This window comes from Denticeps clupeoides, chromosome 6, assembly GCF_900700375.1.
Source record: "Denticeps clupeoides chromosome 6, fDenClu1.1, whole genome shotgun sequence".
NCBI classification, from domain to species: domain Eukaryota; kingdom Metazoa; phylum Chordata; class Actinopteri; order Clupeiformes; family Denticipitidae; genus Denticeps; species Denticeps clupeoides.
The window spans coordinates 18,160,566-18,176,505 of NC_041712.1; the positions used below are offsets into that span (position 1 = coordinate 18,160,566).

General features: G+C 43.4%; 1 protein-coding gene across 2 annotated transcripts in view; it reads left to right on the forward strand.

Annotated features, from left to right (window-relative positions):
* tenm1 (teneurin transmembrane protein 1) overlaps nucleotides 1-15,940 on the forward strand; it is a 165,048-nt gene that overhangs the window by 25,464 nt on the left and 123,644 nt on the right. For both annotated transcript variants that reach the window (XM_028982715.1, XM_028982716.1), the window contains exons 2-3: nucleotides 4,639-4,929; nucleotides 12,537-12,770. In XM_028982715.1, coding sequence (XP_028838548.1) covers nucleotides 4,662-4,929; nucleotides 12,537-12,770 — 502 coding nt within the window. In that variant the 5' untranslated portion in view covers nucleotides 4,639-4,661. The remainder of the gene's footprint in view (nucleotides 1-4,638; nucleotides 4,930-12,536; nucleotides 12,771-15,940) is intronic.

Below are 15,940 nucleotides of genomic sequence, written 5' to 3' on the forward strand. Positions count from 1 at the left end.
GTAATCATGATCATCATCACCTTATTAAATAGCTCATTAAAAACACACACACACATACACACACATTCTTCACATAGCTCAACAACCTTTCTCTGGCACTTTGTGTGTGTGTGTGTGTGTGTGTGTGTGTAGATGTAGCAACACGTCAGTTTTCAAATCTGTGTCTCGCTGGCCTAGAAAACACTTTATAGAGCAAGTCTGCTGCCAGTGACTCCTGCTGCACCCATCAAGCCGGCGCTCCGCTGCCTCATTACAGGGAATTAGAGTGGAGAGGGGTGGCCACGCCGGCGTGGGAGTGACGGACAGGAGCACCGTCCCCGGCCCATTAGCATTCACAGCAGGTGGGCATGATAAGGGGGGTTGTTCTGGGGAGACGGCGTTAAATTGTACCGTTTCCAGATCACACAAGAGATAAAACCTTGCATTTTGCCGCGGCTTAATTATTCATGTGCCCTTTTAAAATATGGATTTTTCTTTCCCATACTTTTCTTTTTCTTTTATGACTTTAATGACATTTGCTGAGTTATATTGGATTCTGCAGTTGGAGAGTTTATGAGAACCCGCTGTATTGACAGAGTTTGTCCCGCTGCGTGACCTTTTTCGTGGATCAGATCCTCATATTTTCATTTTACTTTTCATTGTTGTTTTGAGTTCATTAAGTGCTTATCAGCTAGGATGACATGCATTTTAGCTGATGACTAGTGTTTTAGCTGAGGGGGCATATTTCTATGTAGAGAGCTACAAAATGGGACAGGCACGGAGAGACTGTCAGTGGTGACCCATCTGAAAACATAGGCACAAGATTCTTTTTGTGTGTGTGTGTGTGTGTATTGGGGAGGGATTAGTGAAGTCTGTCACCCACCCTGTTCCTTTATCTATGTGTCCTGCAGCAAATCTACAGTGCAGCTGCGCTCCATGCAAAGGCCTGTACATTGTGTGTGTGTGTGTGTGTGTGTGCGCGTGTGTGTTCGTGCACGTGCTCACAGAGGGTGTTTATGTTTCTGTGTGCAGCCAGCCTGAAGAAGGCAGTGCCTCACCAGCATTTTCTCTCCTCTTTTTAAATCCCAGGCAGTAAATTGAAAGTATTGTGAGTACTGGGCTGTGGCTACCAGGAGATTGAAAGAGGAGTTGGGCGGGGTGGGGGGTGTTGCTCGTTGTGGCGGTGGGGGGGGTGGTATTGTATCTGTTACAACACTCTGTTTCTTACCCTGCAGTTACAGTGAAACTGTGAATCAAACTCATTAAAAAACTGAATTAGGCTTTTTCCTTCTGTGTGTGTGTGTGTGTGTGTGTGTTATAATGAGTGTGTCAGTGTCTGTTAGTGTGGGTCTCTCTCTGTCTGTGATTGGAATATAAACAGCCCCTGACTTGTACATCCTTACACCTTCAATTAGTCATGCCAGATTTACTCAGCAGCCAATTAATAACCTATTAACACAGCGCCTAGCTGACAGGAGCACTAACGAGCATGAGATCTGTCATATTCGTCATGAACACTGCTTCACATGATTGATGTCAGAAGGTCAACACTGCATCCAGTGTACTTTTGTACTTTTTTTTTATGTGTCTTTGGTTATTGTGGAAGAGGTAAAACCCGTGTGTGCATGTATAAGGATGCACTGCATGCATGTACAAACATTTGTTTGCTGGTTTGTCTAAATAAATGTGTTACAGTATAGAGTTGTGTGTGTGTGTGAATCCTTGCTGAACACCAATGGTAAATAGGGGTGTGTTTTTATGACATAAAAAAACGCAAAAGGCATTTTGTAGAAATGTTGGGTTTAGGATCAGGACCTTTATGCTCAGCCATAAACATACATTGGAATGCAAATAATTGAATGCTCTGGAGACCACAAACAGGTTTTGTATATTTCCCTCTTTTGTCTGGTTACCAACTCATAATCAGTTTATTATATAGTTATTATGTCAGCCTTCATAAACGCCGGTGTTTATAGATATGCTACATGTGTTTGTGAAGTCTATGTGCATTATTGTGTCTTTGTGCTGAAATTGTGTGTGTATGTGCCATTCTGCCCTCTTCGCACTGAGCTGGGTGGAGGTAGACAGAGTGATCTGGCGGTTGAAGGTTCAGAGTCGGGGTTGAAGTCGAGGTCAGGCCCCTGTCAGGCGGCCATGATGAAGAGGTCAAAGCGGGCACGGCTACAGCAAGAGAGGAGGTTTATTTCAGGGTCACAATGTGCTTACGCTGCATTATAAGTTCAAACCTGGCAAAGCTGGGGGGATCATTGCTCTAAATGTATTCAGTGGGACTAAGTGTTCATTAACTCACTGGTTCAAAGTGAGACATTTAGGATGACATTTTACTTTAGATTATTCCCTCATTGATTTTAGGAATGATATCCCTCACTTGAGCTTAGGGTAAATGCTAAAAGCTTTGAGGTATTATTCCTTTTGTATGCGTTTTTTTTTTTTTTTAATTTTTATGAAACCTTAGTGTTAAAGCCACACGTAACCTTGTTAGTATTAGCCGGATAGTTAACATGCTTCAATCAATGCGGTTCAATGGCGGTACCGCTCAGGCTCAGACCAATTAGCTGCCAATTACCTGAGGTCTCAGAGCTCCCACTTTATCATAGCTCCACCATTGATCAGAGCGATACGGCGGCGTGATGAACAGGACCTGACGGCAGCCGTAACCCCTGAGGTGTGATTGTAAGGCGTAGGAATTGGGATGGCTCAATGTCTTCCTACTGTCATTTTGTATTTATTGCAGCTCCTGCACACACTGGTGTTTTCTCACTTTACCCCTACGGCACTTGCCAATTACCTTAAACTATCATAACTACCACCCAGAGCATTAGTGGAAGGTATAGAGGAGGCCTCGCAACTTCACAGGCACAGGCAAACCCGTACAATGGACGAAATCACCAGTGCGATCATAATGATTATAATGTGTGATTCAGCAGTGGAATACTTTTCTACTTATTACCTCCTTGATCTCAAGAAATGACAGATAAATACACAGTAAGAACAGTAAGAACAGTACATTACCACATGCGGCATAGAAGTGGCTGTAACATTAAATGCACTGACAGCATGCACACTTAAGACTGAATTAAATAGAACAGAATGTTGCATATAATAAATGCAGAGTGTGTTTGACGAGGAAAAATAGATTTTGATGTACAGCATTGTGCGCATTCTAACTTACACCCACAGGTTATGTAAGATTTTAAAAATAGCTAAAGAATAGCGGCAGTGTTTAATAACATAAACACTCTGTGCGTTGTGCAATAATAATAGTTTTTTATTTTACTTAAACAGAAGTGCAGAATAAAATAATTGAGAAAAAGGTCGAATGCATCATGTGACAGGCATGCGACAGCATGTGGTTTACATCATGATGCATTATTGGTATTCACAGACATTTATATTTCTTTTTTTCCTTTGCAACTCTCCGGTTCCTTGAATATGGAATGAATCTTGGCCAGAATGCTTACAAGCAATATGAGAATCAAGCTGTCACGCGTTACCGTAAATACAGTTCCCATCAGGAAAACAGAATTGTGATGTCACTGTTTCATAGCTCTGCACGCATCTGTGGTTTCTGCAGCGGGTGTGTGAAGGGCCGGTAGCAGCCCACGCCTTCCCTATCATTTCTGTCCATTCTAAATGACTTTGGCACATTGTTTGAAGGATTATTTTCCGTAAGCAGATCTGGATTTTTTTTCCTTTATCAGTGCCGCACAGTGGTTCTCCTCGACTGGTGCCCGTTACGGTGGGTCTCCTCCGGTTCGCTCCTGAAATGAAGGTTTCTAATAAACCCGTCCCTGTGAGAAGTGAGGGTGGGAGAGGAGAACGGTGATTGGAAAGAGGAGAAATAGAATAGCCTGTGATTTTTGCCTGGGAAGAAAATTGTTGTGTAGGGGCAGGCTGAAAGGCACACACACACTTGCACGGGTACATGCACACACGCACACACACACACACACACACACACACACACACACACACACACACACACACACACACACACACAGTAATCAGGGAAATCAGATCCCAGGAGGTGCTGATGAGGCGGCGATGGAGATTGTTTGATGAGTGAGGGGGCATTTTTGAAAGATTAGAAGATCCATAAAGCTCTCAATAGTACCGTCACTTTCCTGTCATCGTCTCCATCTGCCCATCGCTCCTCTGTCTCTATGCCGTTTCATCTGTGTCTCTTTGATTTAATAGTTTTGATCTGATAGGGATTCTGAAGACAGGCACAGATATTTTATCCATTTCATAACCTCTCATGACCCAAGGAAGAACAGTCAGACATTATGGTTACTGCACACTGTACTGCTGAATCTAGGCATTTTAAACTATTAATTATGTTGCAGAATGAGTAAGGCTAGGATGTTTTATAACTTATATATTAATATATTAAAATGACGAGAATCAGGTACATGTTCAGACAGTTTGTGTGTATATTTGACTTTATGATAAAGTTGTTGTTCCGAGTTATCTTGCAGAGGAGCCACTTGGCCCTTTTTGGTTTGTGTGTAATTATTTCTGATACCCAGAAGAGGATCTATCTATCAATCATTTTTATCTGTCTGTTGTATTGCTAAATTTATTTTCTGGTAAAAATCTAACCGCCACCCTCTGTCTCTCTCCTTTGTCTCTCCTCAGTTTGGAGTGAGTGAGTGCAGGAGATGGACCAGATGAACAGTAAGCCGTACCAGTCCCTCTCAAGGGCTCGGCCCGACATGGAGCTGTGCTACTCCAGCTCGTCCGAGGAGGGCGAGGACGGTGGCGCCCTGCGGCAACCCTACAGCCACGGCAGCAGCCGCAGCCAATCACGCAGCGACTACAGCCACACCCACAGCCTCTCCCGCACCGACTACAACCACGACCGCCGGACCGGCTACAACAGCGGCAGCCACCGCGTCAAGAGGAAAACTGGCCAGCAGCCCGGCACAGGTGGGATTCCCACTAACAGCAACACAACAAGCCAGTCAGCCAGATCTAAACAGCCGCCCGTTAAATACCGATTCCAGCTCAGCTCCTTCACACCGCAGCTAGAGAACAGCGGGGACACTGGCTTTTTGTTGCTATTTCTGAAGATTTCAATGTCAATTTGCATATAAATTAAAGTTTTTGAGGGTCAGTGGCATTTACATGCAATAAGCATGTAGCTATAAATAAAAATAGAAATAGAAGTGAGTGTGTCTGATGAGCTTATAAACTTGTGAACATCTCCCTGCAGCCAGATGGAACCATTTTATGTTTGTCTGTGTGTATGTGTGCATGGATGCATGTACATTTGTGTGTGTCAATGTGTGGGTGAGAGTATTTTTATCATGAGTATAAGCCGCGTGAACTCCAACTGTACGTGCTCATGGGTATTGGAAGGGCTGTTCTGTGGATAGTCTACCACACACACACACACACACACACACACATCACTGACCTCCCACATGCCAGACGTGTGTGAGCTTGAGGAAACGCAGGGCCACACTGTGTTGTGTGGCCAAGTGTGTGAGGGGAAATTCACACATCGGGTTTTAATTTAGCTGCTTGTGTGCTGTCTTTTCTTTTTTATCAGTTGTGTATGTGTTTGCTACTGTGTTTACATGTCCTGTGTTCTGTTTGTGTGTACATATTTTTCTTTATCTTCTTCTCCTTGCCAACTGTGACTTTTTGTGTGTGTTTGCATGTGTGTGTTTTATAATATCCAGAGGGACACTGTGTACCACTCTGCAGCTAAAGCAACAGTGCTCTGTGCATCTTGTCCCCAAGTATTTTCTGGTTGTCCGCGCCATCGACATGGTGATCTTTTTTTCAACACACAACCTCACCATTCACCAACACCAAGAAATACAGCAGGGTTGTGATCTAATAATAGGCTTTAATTATAAAATGAATTACTTATAAATTATGGTTACACTCGGGTAAGAATTGAGACAAAGCTCAGTTGCACCTGTGGTTAAATATGGAGTTGGCTCTATATATATATATATAGAGAGAGAGCAATATTTCATTTTTGTGATACTGTATCGGCTTTTAGAAAAACAACATTGATTTGTAATGAATAGTCTACTGGCTTAATAGATAAGCATTGTTTTCTCACGAATTCAATCTGACTGCGCATATCAGCTATATTGTTAACATCAATGATTGGCATGTCTCCATTTAGTCAGAGGTCAAAAATAGCTGCTTCTTAATTGAATTCCTTTGAAAGTGGAGACGTCTTGTGGGTGTTGTTTATAATAGGAGTTGTCAGTACGTGCACAGTGCTAACGAACAGCGAATTGGCTGGATCTCCAAGTTACTTGCCATGTTTCCTTGTTCCTGTGGGAAAAGTGCTATGTGTGAAACGAATGTGTGTTTTACCATTAGGTGCTGGTTTTGTCTTCCGTGAGAGGTAGGGACACATTTTGGTAATTTTCACTCAGTACAAACTATTAATTCCTGTAACTTATATTGTGCCAAGCCTCTGTATGTCTAGGTAACATCAGAAGCACCACAATGCATTGTGAACAGTTTTACAGGGTCAGATTAACAAGGTCAACACAATCTGTGATGTCCACCCTTTACTGGCCGAGTTAAATTCCTATATTGGGTGGGTTCTTACAACATGCTGAACATGCATAAACCACATTACATACAACAGTCCATCATGACCATCAACAGCCACTGGTGAAGTAATTATTGGGGAAAACTGTCCAATACCGATCTTGGACCAATCAATCGGCGCTGGAGGCAAAGGTTTCTGCAGTCTATGTAAAAATCAAAGCCTTCTGGGATAGGGTGAGTTTATTTATGGTGTTAAAATGTTCTGTGATGGTTTTATATATTAAAGGTTTGGCTGTAAGACTGTAAAAGCTCTCTCTGATGGTGACGGCTTTACGGGCAGTGCCTGTGATGCGTGCATGCCTGTGGAGTAATGTTTGCTTTGAGCCAGCAGTTTATGTGACTTAAGCACATGATGCTTTCACAGTAAGAAGGTTTTATACAAGGTGGCGTCCTCTGAACTCGTGTCTTATATGAAACCAAGTGTCACCAAAGAGTGTCTTCTTTCTCCTTTGATGTCTGTGGAGACGTCAGTTCTTCACAGCACAAAAGAATATTTATAAGCTCATTTCCACTCCCTATCAGCCTTCATTAGAGCCCGGCAATGAAATGCGGGCACTCTGTGCTAATCGCTCTGTCTGTCTGTCCGTCTCTTTTTCATCTTGAAGACCTTTTGTGGAGATTTCATCAAACTATATCAGAACATAACCTGAGGTCTGATTGCACTTGATTACACTCTGGCACATCCATTGACCTTGACCTGTTTTTTAAGGGCACACAGTGGCTTCATTGATAAATTTAAAATGCTGCCATATCCTTGACTTGTACAAATGCAGGAGAATGGCTTGAATATTTGCTGTGAGATGTGGGTCCTTTCACAAATTACCTTGCACAAAAAAAAGTGTGAAAGTAGGCCAATTACAAAGTCGGCGTATTGAAAACGTTGTGATTTTCATTCACTGCATTATGAGGGGAAAACTGTGAGCTAGACAACCTAATTGTGTCAGAAAGTGATACTGGTAATGGTTTATAAATTAGGTTTAGAGTTAAGCAAGGACTACAAATGCGATAACTTGCACAGTTGTATAGAGTTTTACAAAAAAACAGCAAATTCATGCTTTTTTTCAATAATAAAAAAGTATATACCAGTATCACATCTAGCTACTAATAAGAACCATAATGAGCAGAGAGATTTTGGTTTTGTAGCTTTTCTTACCATTTTATTTGAAGAACTTCTAGCAGAGTGACAAGATTAGAGAACCTATAATACTGGCTCATATTTTTTCACTCATATGTTCCACTAGCAAAAGTTTCACCAAAATGCAACAAGAACAGAAATGATTTAACCATCAGTGTGTTCAATATTCTCTGCCTTTTTCAGAGGTTAGCGATAGAGAACATAGAGACAATGAGGAGTATATTGGCAGAATGGAATGCATGCTGTGCTTATAATGCTGTATAATTTGCCCATGTGAGTGAGCAATTGTGAATTTGGAGGAGAAGCCCAGCCCTGGTGTGCTTTGTAGCCTAACATTGCTGTTTAGCTGCTCCCTGCCCCTGGTAAATTTCCGCTGGTGTAATGTCTGTAAATGCCTGTAAATATGCACACGTACGAGTCTGGCGCTGAAGGTCACAAATGTGATTTGCTCCAAATTATTGCTGATATCCGGCGTTTCCATCCAGCATCAGATTGGCTCATTGCGCTGAAATAATACAGAAATACTGTGTTAAAATAACACCCCCCACCGGAGCCAGGCACACCAACAAATATGATTTCAAATGGCACAAGAGGGCAGGGGGTATTAAGTATGGTAATGCCTGTCATTTATGTATATTTCTGTTTCCTTACTATAATAAAACATTATTCATGCAGGTGTTTTGTACATGTGCCAGATTTTTAAGTGAACCAGGAAGGTGTGCTGTGTACAAATACGCACACACACACACACACACACACACACACACACACACACACACACACACACAGTCAGAAAATAAAGAGAGAAAAAAAGAAAAATGAGACATGCACAGACACAGACAGATGCAAACAAAATTGTGTCACCATCTTGTTGGAGGGAGGCTAAACCACGGTTGGAAATTGGCTTTCTGCTTGCGTTTACTGGTATATTCAAATGATGCGCATGGAACAAAACACTCTGTTCCAGTTACCGTGGAAACTGCATAAAATGAACAAGTGGTGTTCGCCATGCACCGAGGCTGCACCCAAACAAATTGAGACGAGTGTGGGGTGTGGGAGATCTGAGACCGTGTGTGTGTGTGTGTGTGTGTGTGTGCGTGTGTGTGTGACAAGAACAAGTGATAGAGGGATGTAGAGAGTGGGAAAGACAGGATGGAGAGCGCGATGGAGGAGTGAATGGGGTCAGTAAGAGAGAGGATCATTTAGCCGAGGGACCACAACAGACGGCATCCAGGCTGAGTGGGTCGCATCTCGTCTCTGAACAGGCCCAGCTGCAGCTTCTCTCCCAAACAAATAAATCCACCTCGTTTTATTAATTTAATAATTTAAACTCCCCATGGCACAAGCGACTTCAAACTGACACCTAAGTACTTTTATTTATTCATCTTTTTTTCTAATCATGTCATGCATGCCAACACCTCACACTGTCCCCTCACAAACAGTTAATGGTATCATCTGTTATACCATCATAAACCTTCCAAACTCCAGGCCAAATCATCTTCAAACCACAGGTAGGTTAAGGAGACATCCTCTGAGTTGGTGACTGTATGGTTTGAATGCGCAGTGCAATTACTACAGGTCAACATCATGGAGCATGGAGCATGGTTGACGTGTTGGTCTGATCACCAGGATTTCTTTTAGATTAGGTCGAGATGGGGTGTAATTGCACTGGTTACTCAGGGACAGAAGATGACTGAATGTAAAAAAATGTTGATGCTGTGGGTGTGTTCTGCAGGGAAATCTTGTGTCCTCATGTGGACGCAACACTGACTGCATTTGACTAAGCTAAGCACTGAGTGCGAGGCAGAAGAGGAGATTGGAAAGAGGCAGAGAGACACAGGGAAGAGTGACAGGATTAGAGAATAAAGAGACGGAGGGATTGAGGAGAGTGGGACAGTGATTTAGAAATGAGGGATTAGGAGAGGAGAAGAGACAGTGAGAGAATAAGAGACTTCTCCTAGTCCTCATTTGCATGAGTGTGTGCTGTGGCTGCTGCCTCTGACTTTGGGGGACCAGTGAGGTGGGTCACAATGAAGGACGCCATTGCTGTTCTGCTGTAATTAGCGCTGAGATTATTACTGGACTGTGGAAAACAGAGGAACAGTCTGTCTTTAGATCCGAGCCGGTTGATGACCTCATGATGACGTCTATTGTGTGTCAACACAACTCTATTTTGTATGTGTGTGTATGTTGTAAGACATAATATAAGGACCTATATACAGTGATATCATATACATGACTGACCGTCTCAGTATGTGTGTGTGTGTGTTTGTGTGTGTGTTTACATTTGTGTGATGGGTGTGATGGTATAGACTAAACTGTTCGGATGGATGTCTCTCTGTGTGTGTGTGTGTGTGTGTGTGTGTATGTGTGTGTCTGTCTGTATGTACACATGGATTAAAGACACGACCCCATCTCTGTCATTGGGTTTCAGAAGTTAATTCCACTCAGCCACTCAGTGTTTATCCCATGTGATCCCACCTCAACACAAGCCCTAATTAAACATTAAAGTGTGTGTGTGTGTGGTGTGTGTGTGTGTGTGTGTGTGTGTGTGTGTGTGTGTGTGTGTGTATGTTTGTGCAGGTGTGAGAATGTGACAGAATGTAAGCTGTACTTGTAAGCTGTAACTGGCTCCACATCTTTTTGGAGGATGTTGGGATGGGTGGCCATGAAGATAAATATTTTAAGCCTAAGAAAACCGACCATAACTGTTCAGGACGTGAGCGCCATTCAGATTTAGCAGAGAGAAGAACACACTCTCCTGGTGTTAAACACACACACACACACACACACACACACACAGAGAGAGCGAGAGAGAGAGAGAGAGAAGGCCTCATGTAGTACCCCTTCAGACGCAGTTAATACCCAGCTCCTATCACGTTTCCTTCGAGTGACGTAGGATTTACCTAAAGTCTCAGGAGAATCCAGGTTCGTGTTTCCCCTGTCCTGATCTGGAACTCTGCAGTATCAGCATTTTCCTTTCAAACAAACTTGACCAATATCATCTATTTGTAGAGCAGCAACACCATACATCACCACACAGTGCAGGATCAGACGATTCCTTTAACTAACAACAGCACTGGTCCCCTGGAACAACTGGATAGTAAGTAGTATTTGGGGTTCTAACTTTTGGCCATGGAAGTGAAGTGGTTGTCATTGTGAAACAAAGCAGCACAGCACACGGCGACACAATGAAATGTGTCCTTTGCTTTTAACCATCACCCTTGGTGAGCAGTGGGCAGCCGTGGGGACGTGCTTTGCTCATTGGCACCTCAGTGCCACCTTGGCGGTTCGGGATTCAATCTCACAACCTTCCACTTCCTTACCCGCTAGGTCAGCGCTGCCCATATAGTGCATAGGTAAGTGCGTTACATTTAAAACGCTACATTTTATAATAAAATTACAATTACAGATAACGAGCAAGTTAGTCCGTTCTTGTTTGTTTGAATTAATTTACAAATCCCAGAAGAGACTATTTATATGAGTTTATTATTTTAGCACCATTAAAATACAGCGCCTGGTAAGATGGACTGGACTCTTTCCAATATAAGATTCCGGTCTGCCTACATGGGCAGGAATAGCGAGCTGTTTTCTGATAAAGGCAGTAATTTTACTCACACACATCTACAGACAATTTAGATTTGCCGGTTGGCCTGGTGTACGTGCTGTTCGGTGACGGGAGGGAACCGGAGAATCCAGAGGAAACCTGGGCCAACACAGGGAGAGCATGCAAACTCCACACAAGAGGTCTGAGCCGGCATTCAAACTCACAACTCGCCAGCCGTTTGGCTCTCTAGGAGGCAATTGTGGGACAGAGAGAGGAATATTACAGTATATTAGTATGGTTATGAAAAGAAAGTCTGTGGAAAAAGAAGGGTGGTGGTGTCAAAAGCCAGTGAGGGGTCAAAGATAACACCATGATTTGGAGCAGTTCAGCAAGTACCATCAGTGTCAAAAATGAAGATTTTCTTTTGGTGCCAATTAGCAAATATCAGTTGCATTACAGTTTTAAGAAAGCCATGCACAGAAGCTGTGAGAGGAGGATTGGAATGGCTGTTTAACCTTTTATTTCAGAATCAGCTGAGTGCTTTTACTCTGCGGGAGCTGTTAGTATCCGTGTCGGCAGGCAGGGAGCCATCCAACGAGGAACGACGGCATCTTCGGGACTGACCTGTGGGGAGCGCTGCTGATGTAGGGACACGGGGATTCTGCTGGCCTGAAGAGTTTTTCCTCAGCAGGATGTAGAGAGCAGAGTTTTCACTCACTGCCTGTGATGTGCTGATTAGGGGGCTGGAGTGACAAGCCTGGTCTCATATACATGGTCCTGCAGCGTGACAGTGGTTTACACGCACACACACACACACACACACACACACAGATGCACACATGATCACACACATCCAGCTATTAGTGTCTGTTCTCAGACCAGCCTTACTATCCCTGTGGGAGGCATCAGCAGGACTAAAAATGGTCAGAAGCTTGCACACAAACACACGCAATGACAATTTATCTGTCTCTTGCACATAGACAAATTTCTTCTCACACAGATTTAATACTTTATCACTTGCTCTCTCTCTCTCGCTCTCTCTCACACACACACACACACACACACACATTTCACAAGTTCTTTTGTTTTCTTTGAAGAGCACTGACTTCACTGGGCTCCTTTCTGTCACTGTGAACTACAGTTCACTCATTAGAGCAGGACATGGATGTGGCTCCTGTTAACAGGAAAATGAAGCTTTGACACCGTAGGTGCAGCTCATCGTACGGTTTTTATGATTTTAAAATATTTTTTATTTCATTTCTTCAACAGATGTGGATTTCCTACATGTGGCTTCTACCCCACATGCCTACCCAGGAGGTTTGTCTGTGGGCGGAGTCTCAGATCCAGAGACTGAACCTGAGGGCGTGGCTCCGTCTGACCATGCCCTGCATCTGTGGATGCAGGAAGTGAAGTCGGAACACGGCTCCTGCCTCTCCAGTCGAGCAAACTCCATCCTGTCCCTCACAGACACGGAACAGGAAAGGAAGTCCGACCCAGAAAACGGTAAAAAAAACGGCACACACATATAGAGGACTCTCATTCCAAACCTCAAATCCAGGCACATTAGCATGGTATTCATTATATTATTACAAAACGGCTTGATTAAATTCTCTCCCCTAATTGGTTGAAAGCTGCTTTTTGAATATGCATTATTTCCTGGTGATGTTTCAGTGGCTGAATTAGTCGGTTCAGCGTGTGAATATCTCCCTCTGCTCCGAAAACTTCTCCGCTTTGTGGCTTATCCGGCACAACACAGCTGCTCTGGGCCGTGCCATTGAAGCGCCGCAGAATTTTAATTCATGCAGAGTAATGATGACATTGATAATGATGATGATGGCGAGGAGGAGGAGGGTGGCCTTTGGCGTCGGGGGGGCGAAGAGCACAGCTGTGTGGCGCTGTTCAGCCAGGAGAGTTTTTTGCTGCCAGGTGCCCTTGAATTGAGACCCCTGGTGATGAGATCAGGATCCGGGCTGAGACCTTTTCTCCAGGATCTGTTCCTTCCGTCCTGTCTTTCATTCCACCCACTTCCATTTCCATACGGACAGCTGATTAGGATATATGTGTGTGTGTGTGTGTGTGTGTGTGTGTGTCCATGACAAACAGAGTTAGTTTGAAGTCTGGTGATCTTCTCTTCTCTTCTCTTTTTTTTTGGAGTATGTACCACTGCATAATAGATTTGAAGCCGGTTGTCCCTGTATAGGGACGTTGTGCCCAGATACGGCCTGTTTAGATTCTGCTGTCTGAAACGAAGGTCCTTGGAGAGCCGGTGCGGTGCGGTGGCAGCCCTGCAGCAGAATGGCGGCGGCATGTTTTGGAATGGACCAGCGTGTAGTGAACAGAGGCGTTTCACAGACTACAAACAGACTGCAGAAGTGCATGAGATGTAAAATGCTTGGCTACATGACAGCTTTTGTGCATTCAGACTAATTTGAGGGGGAAAAAATGGAAAGTTTTAGTGGTTAAGCCAGATACAGCTGTTGAGCAGAATAAAGAATCTAGTGCGTCTTGTTGTCTTTTTTTTTTTTTTATAGTGTTTCATGATGAGGATGTGCCGTTTGCATTTTTAATGGAACGCAGCGCAGAGAGAGGTTCACACACAGTTTACAAGTGTTTCCCTCTTGCAGACTTAGCTCTGTGGCTCCTACACGATGTACACCTCAGTGCACCCAGAAATTTTCCAGTTTTTCTTTTTGAATGTGTAGTGTCCTTTAGTGATTCATCAGATGATTCATTCACATACTAAAAAATCTGTTAAAAATAAATTATATAATCCCTAAACATTGTTCAAAGAGGAAGCCAGACTTCAAAGAAAACGAATCGAGGTAAATTAGTTCATTCAGAAAGGCAAATGGAAGGTTTAGATTATTAAGAAATGCTATGATAATAAACGAGCAGACATAAAAGTAAAAAATCCTTTGTTCATCTGCAAAGACTACAATACTGTACATACTCACTAATCTATGACCGCAGAAAGACTATTATATAATACAGGTATCTGGGCAAACCTTCAGATGTTTAATAAATGAATAATATGTAATCACTGATACACTGTAAATGTGATGGATTTAGAAGTTTATGTACGTGTTTCATCAAAACAACGATCAGCAATTTTTGGAAACAACATCCGAGAACCTTTTCAAGCAAGCAAAGTGTATGTCAATGCTCTAAACACACACCTGATATGTCTTGTTCATAGTGTCCAGAAGTAGTGACGTAAAAGTGATTGTCATTGTGAAACACTGCAGCACAGCGTCCGCTGCTTTTAACCCATCGTGCTTAGTGAGCAGTGTGTGCGAGCGGTGCTTCTGTTCAGTGACACCGTGGCGACTCGGGATTGAAACCGGCACCGTTCCAATTACGGGTCCACTTCCTTACCCGCTAGGTCACCACTGCCCCATCTTGTGTGGGCCTTTGTGGCTGTGCCATTAAATACTGGAAACCAGTTCAGTATTATTTTAAATATTTCTAATGTTTTATTCTAATACAGTTTTGGAGAAGCCTTGGTTTTTATTTATTTATTCTGAAACTGTGCCCAAATGTCTGGCCACTATTGTGTGTGTGTGTGTGTGTGTGTGTGCATGTATTTGTGTAAGGCAGAGAGAACCCATGCAAAATAAAACCCGGACAGACTATACAAATGAGAAGACTAACACTTCTCATTTCTCTCCCTAAATTAGCCTCACCTCAGCCCCTCCCCACATTCTCCTTCTCTCTTTCTCTCTTGCTCTGTTTCTCCCCGTCTCCCTGGTTTAATGTCCTCCAGGATACCTGTGCGTTTTATCTCTGCTGTCAGGAAGATTGATGTCCAGCCAGACCAATCTTTGTACCCAGAGATTCACTGTATATTTCGCTGTGATTTAATGGGCCCAAATTAAAACTAATTACTGGGTCGGACAGTGCGAGTGATTCCGCTTGGGTGGTTCGGTCCCATAAGTCTTTCTGATCATTTGTATCGATGCTCTTTTATTTGCTGTGGGTGTGGACGGAGTGAATAGCCATTAGGCAGTGCAACAGTAATGGACTCTTATTGGACATCATTATTCCCTCCTTTAGAACGGAAATCTATCAGGAATATAATGGAGAATAAAAGTGCCGTTTGCAGTGTGGAACAGCATGGGCTGATTGAGCGCATCACTCTCTTTCTCTTTCGGCTCGTGCTTTTTTTTCCCATTTTCTCTCCGGTCTCTGCATCTCTACGCGGACACCCGACACGTTCCCTGTTTTTGTTTCAGCGTAGTCTTCAGTTGTAACATGCCCTCTATCACTGTTTGAAAGAAAGAGAGGGAGATGGGTGACAACAAGAGGCAGGAAGGTGGAAAATGGGGAGAGTCATAAAAAGAGAATAGAGAGGAAAAAACAGAGATGTTACAGTGTCTGTCAGGAGTACGTATATGTGTGCTCATAGTGTCCAGAAGCAATCTCACAAAGGCACCAGCCATGCCTACATGCTGTGTGACGCACACACACACACACACACACACACACACAGGCTTTTATGTGCACTACTGCATTAGCCATAAATCATTTTATCTCCAAGTGTGTGCCGAGGCATGTAAAAGCTGTGTGAAAACCATCAGCATGAAACAGCAAAGCCTCCGGACTCTCCAGTTCAAATGAAACGTCCCAGTCTGCCGCGAAGACAAAAGGCACGGGAGGCCGTTAGCAGCGGCCGC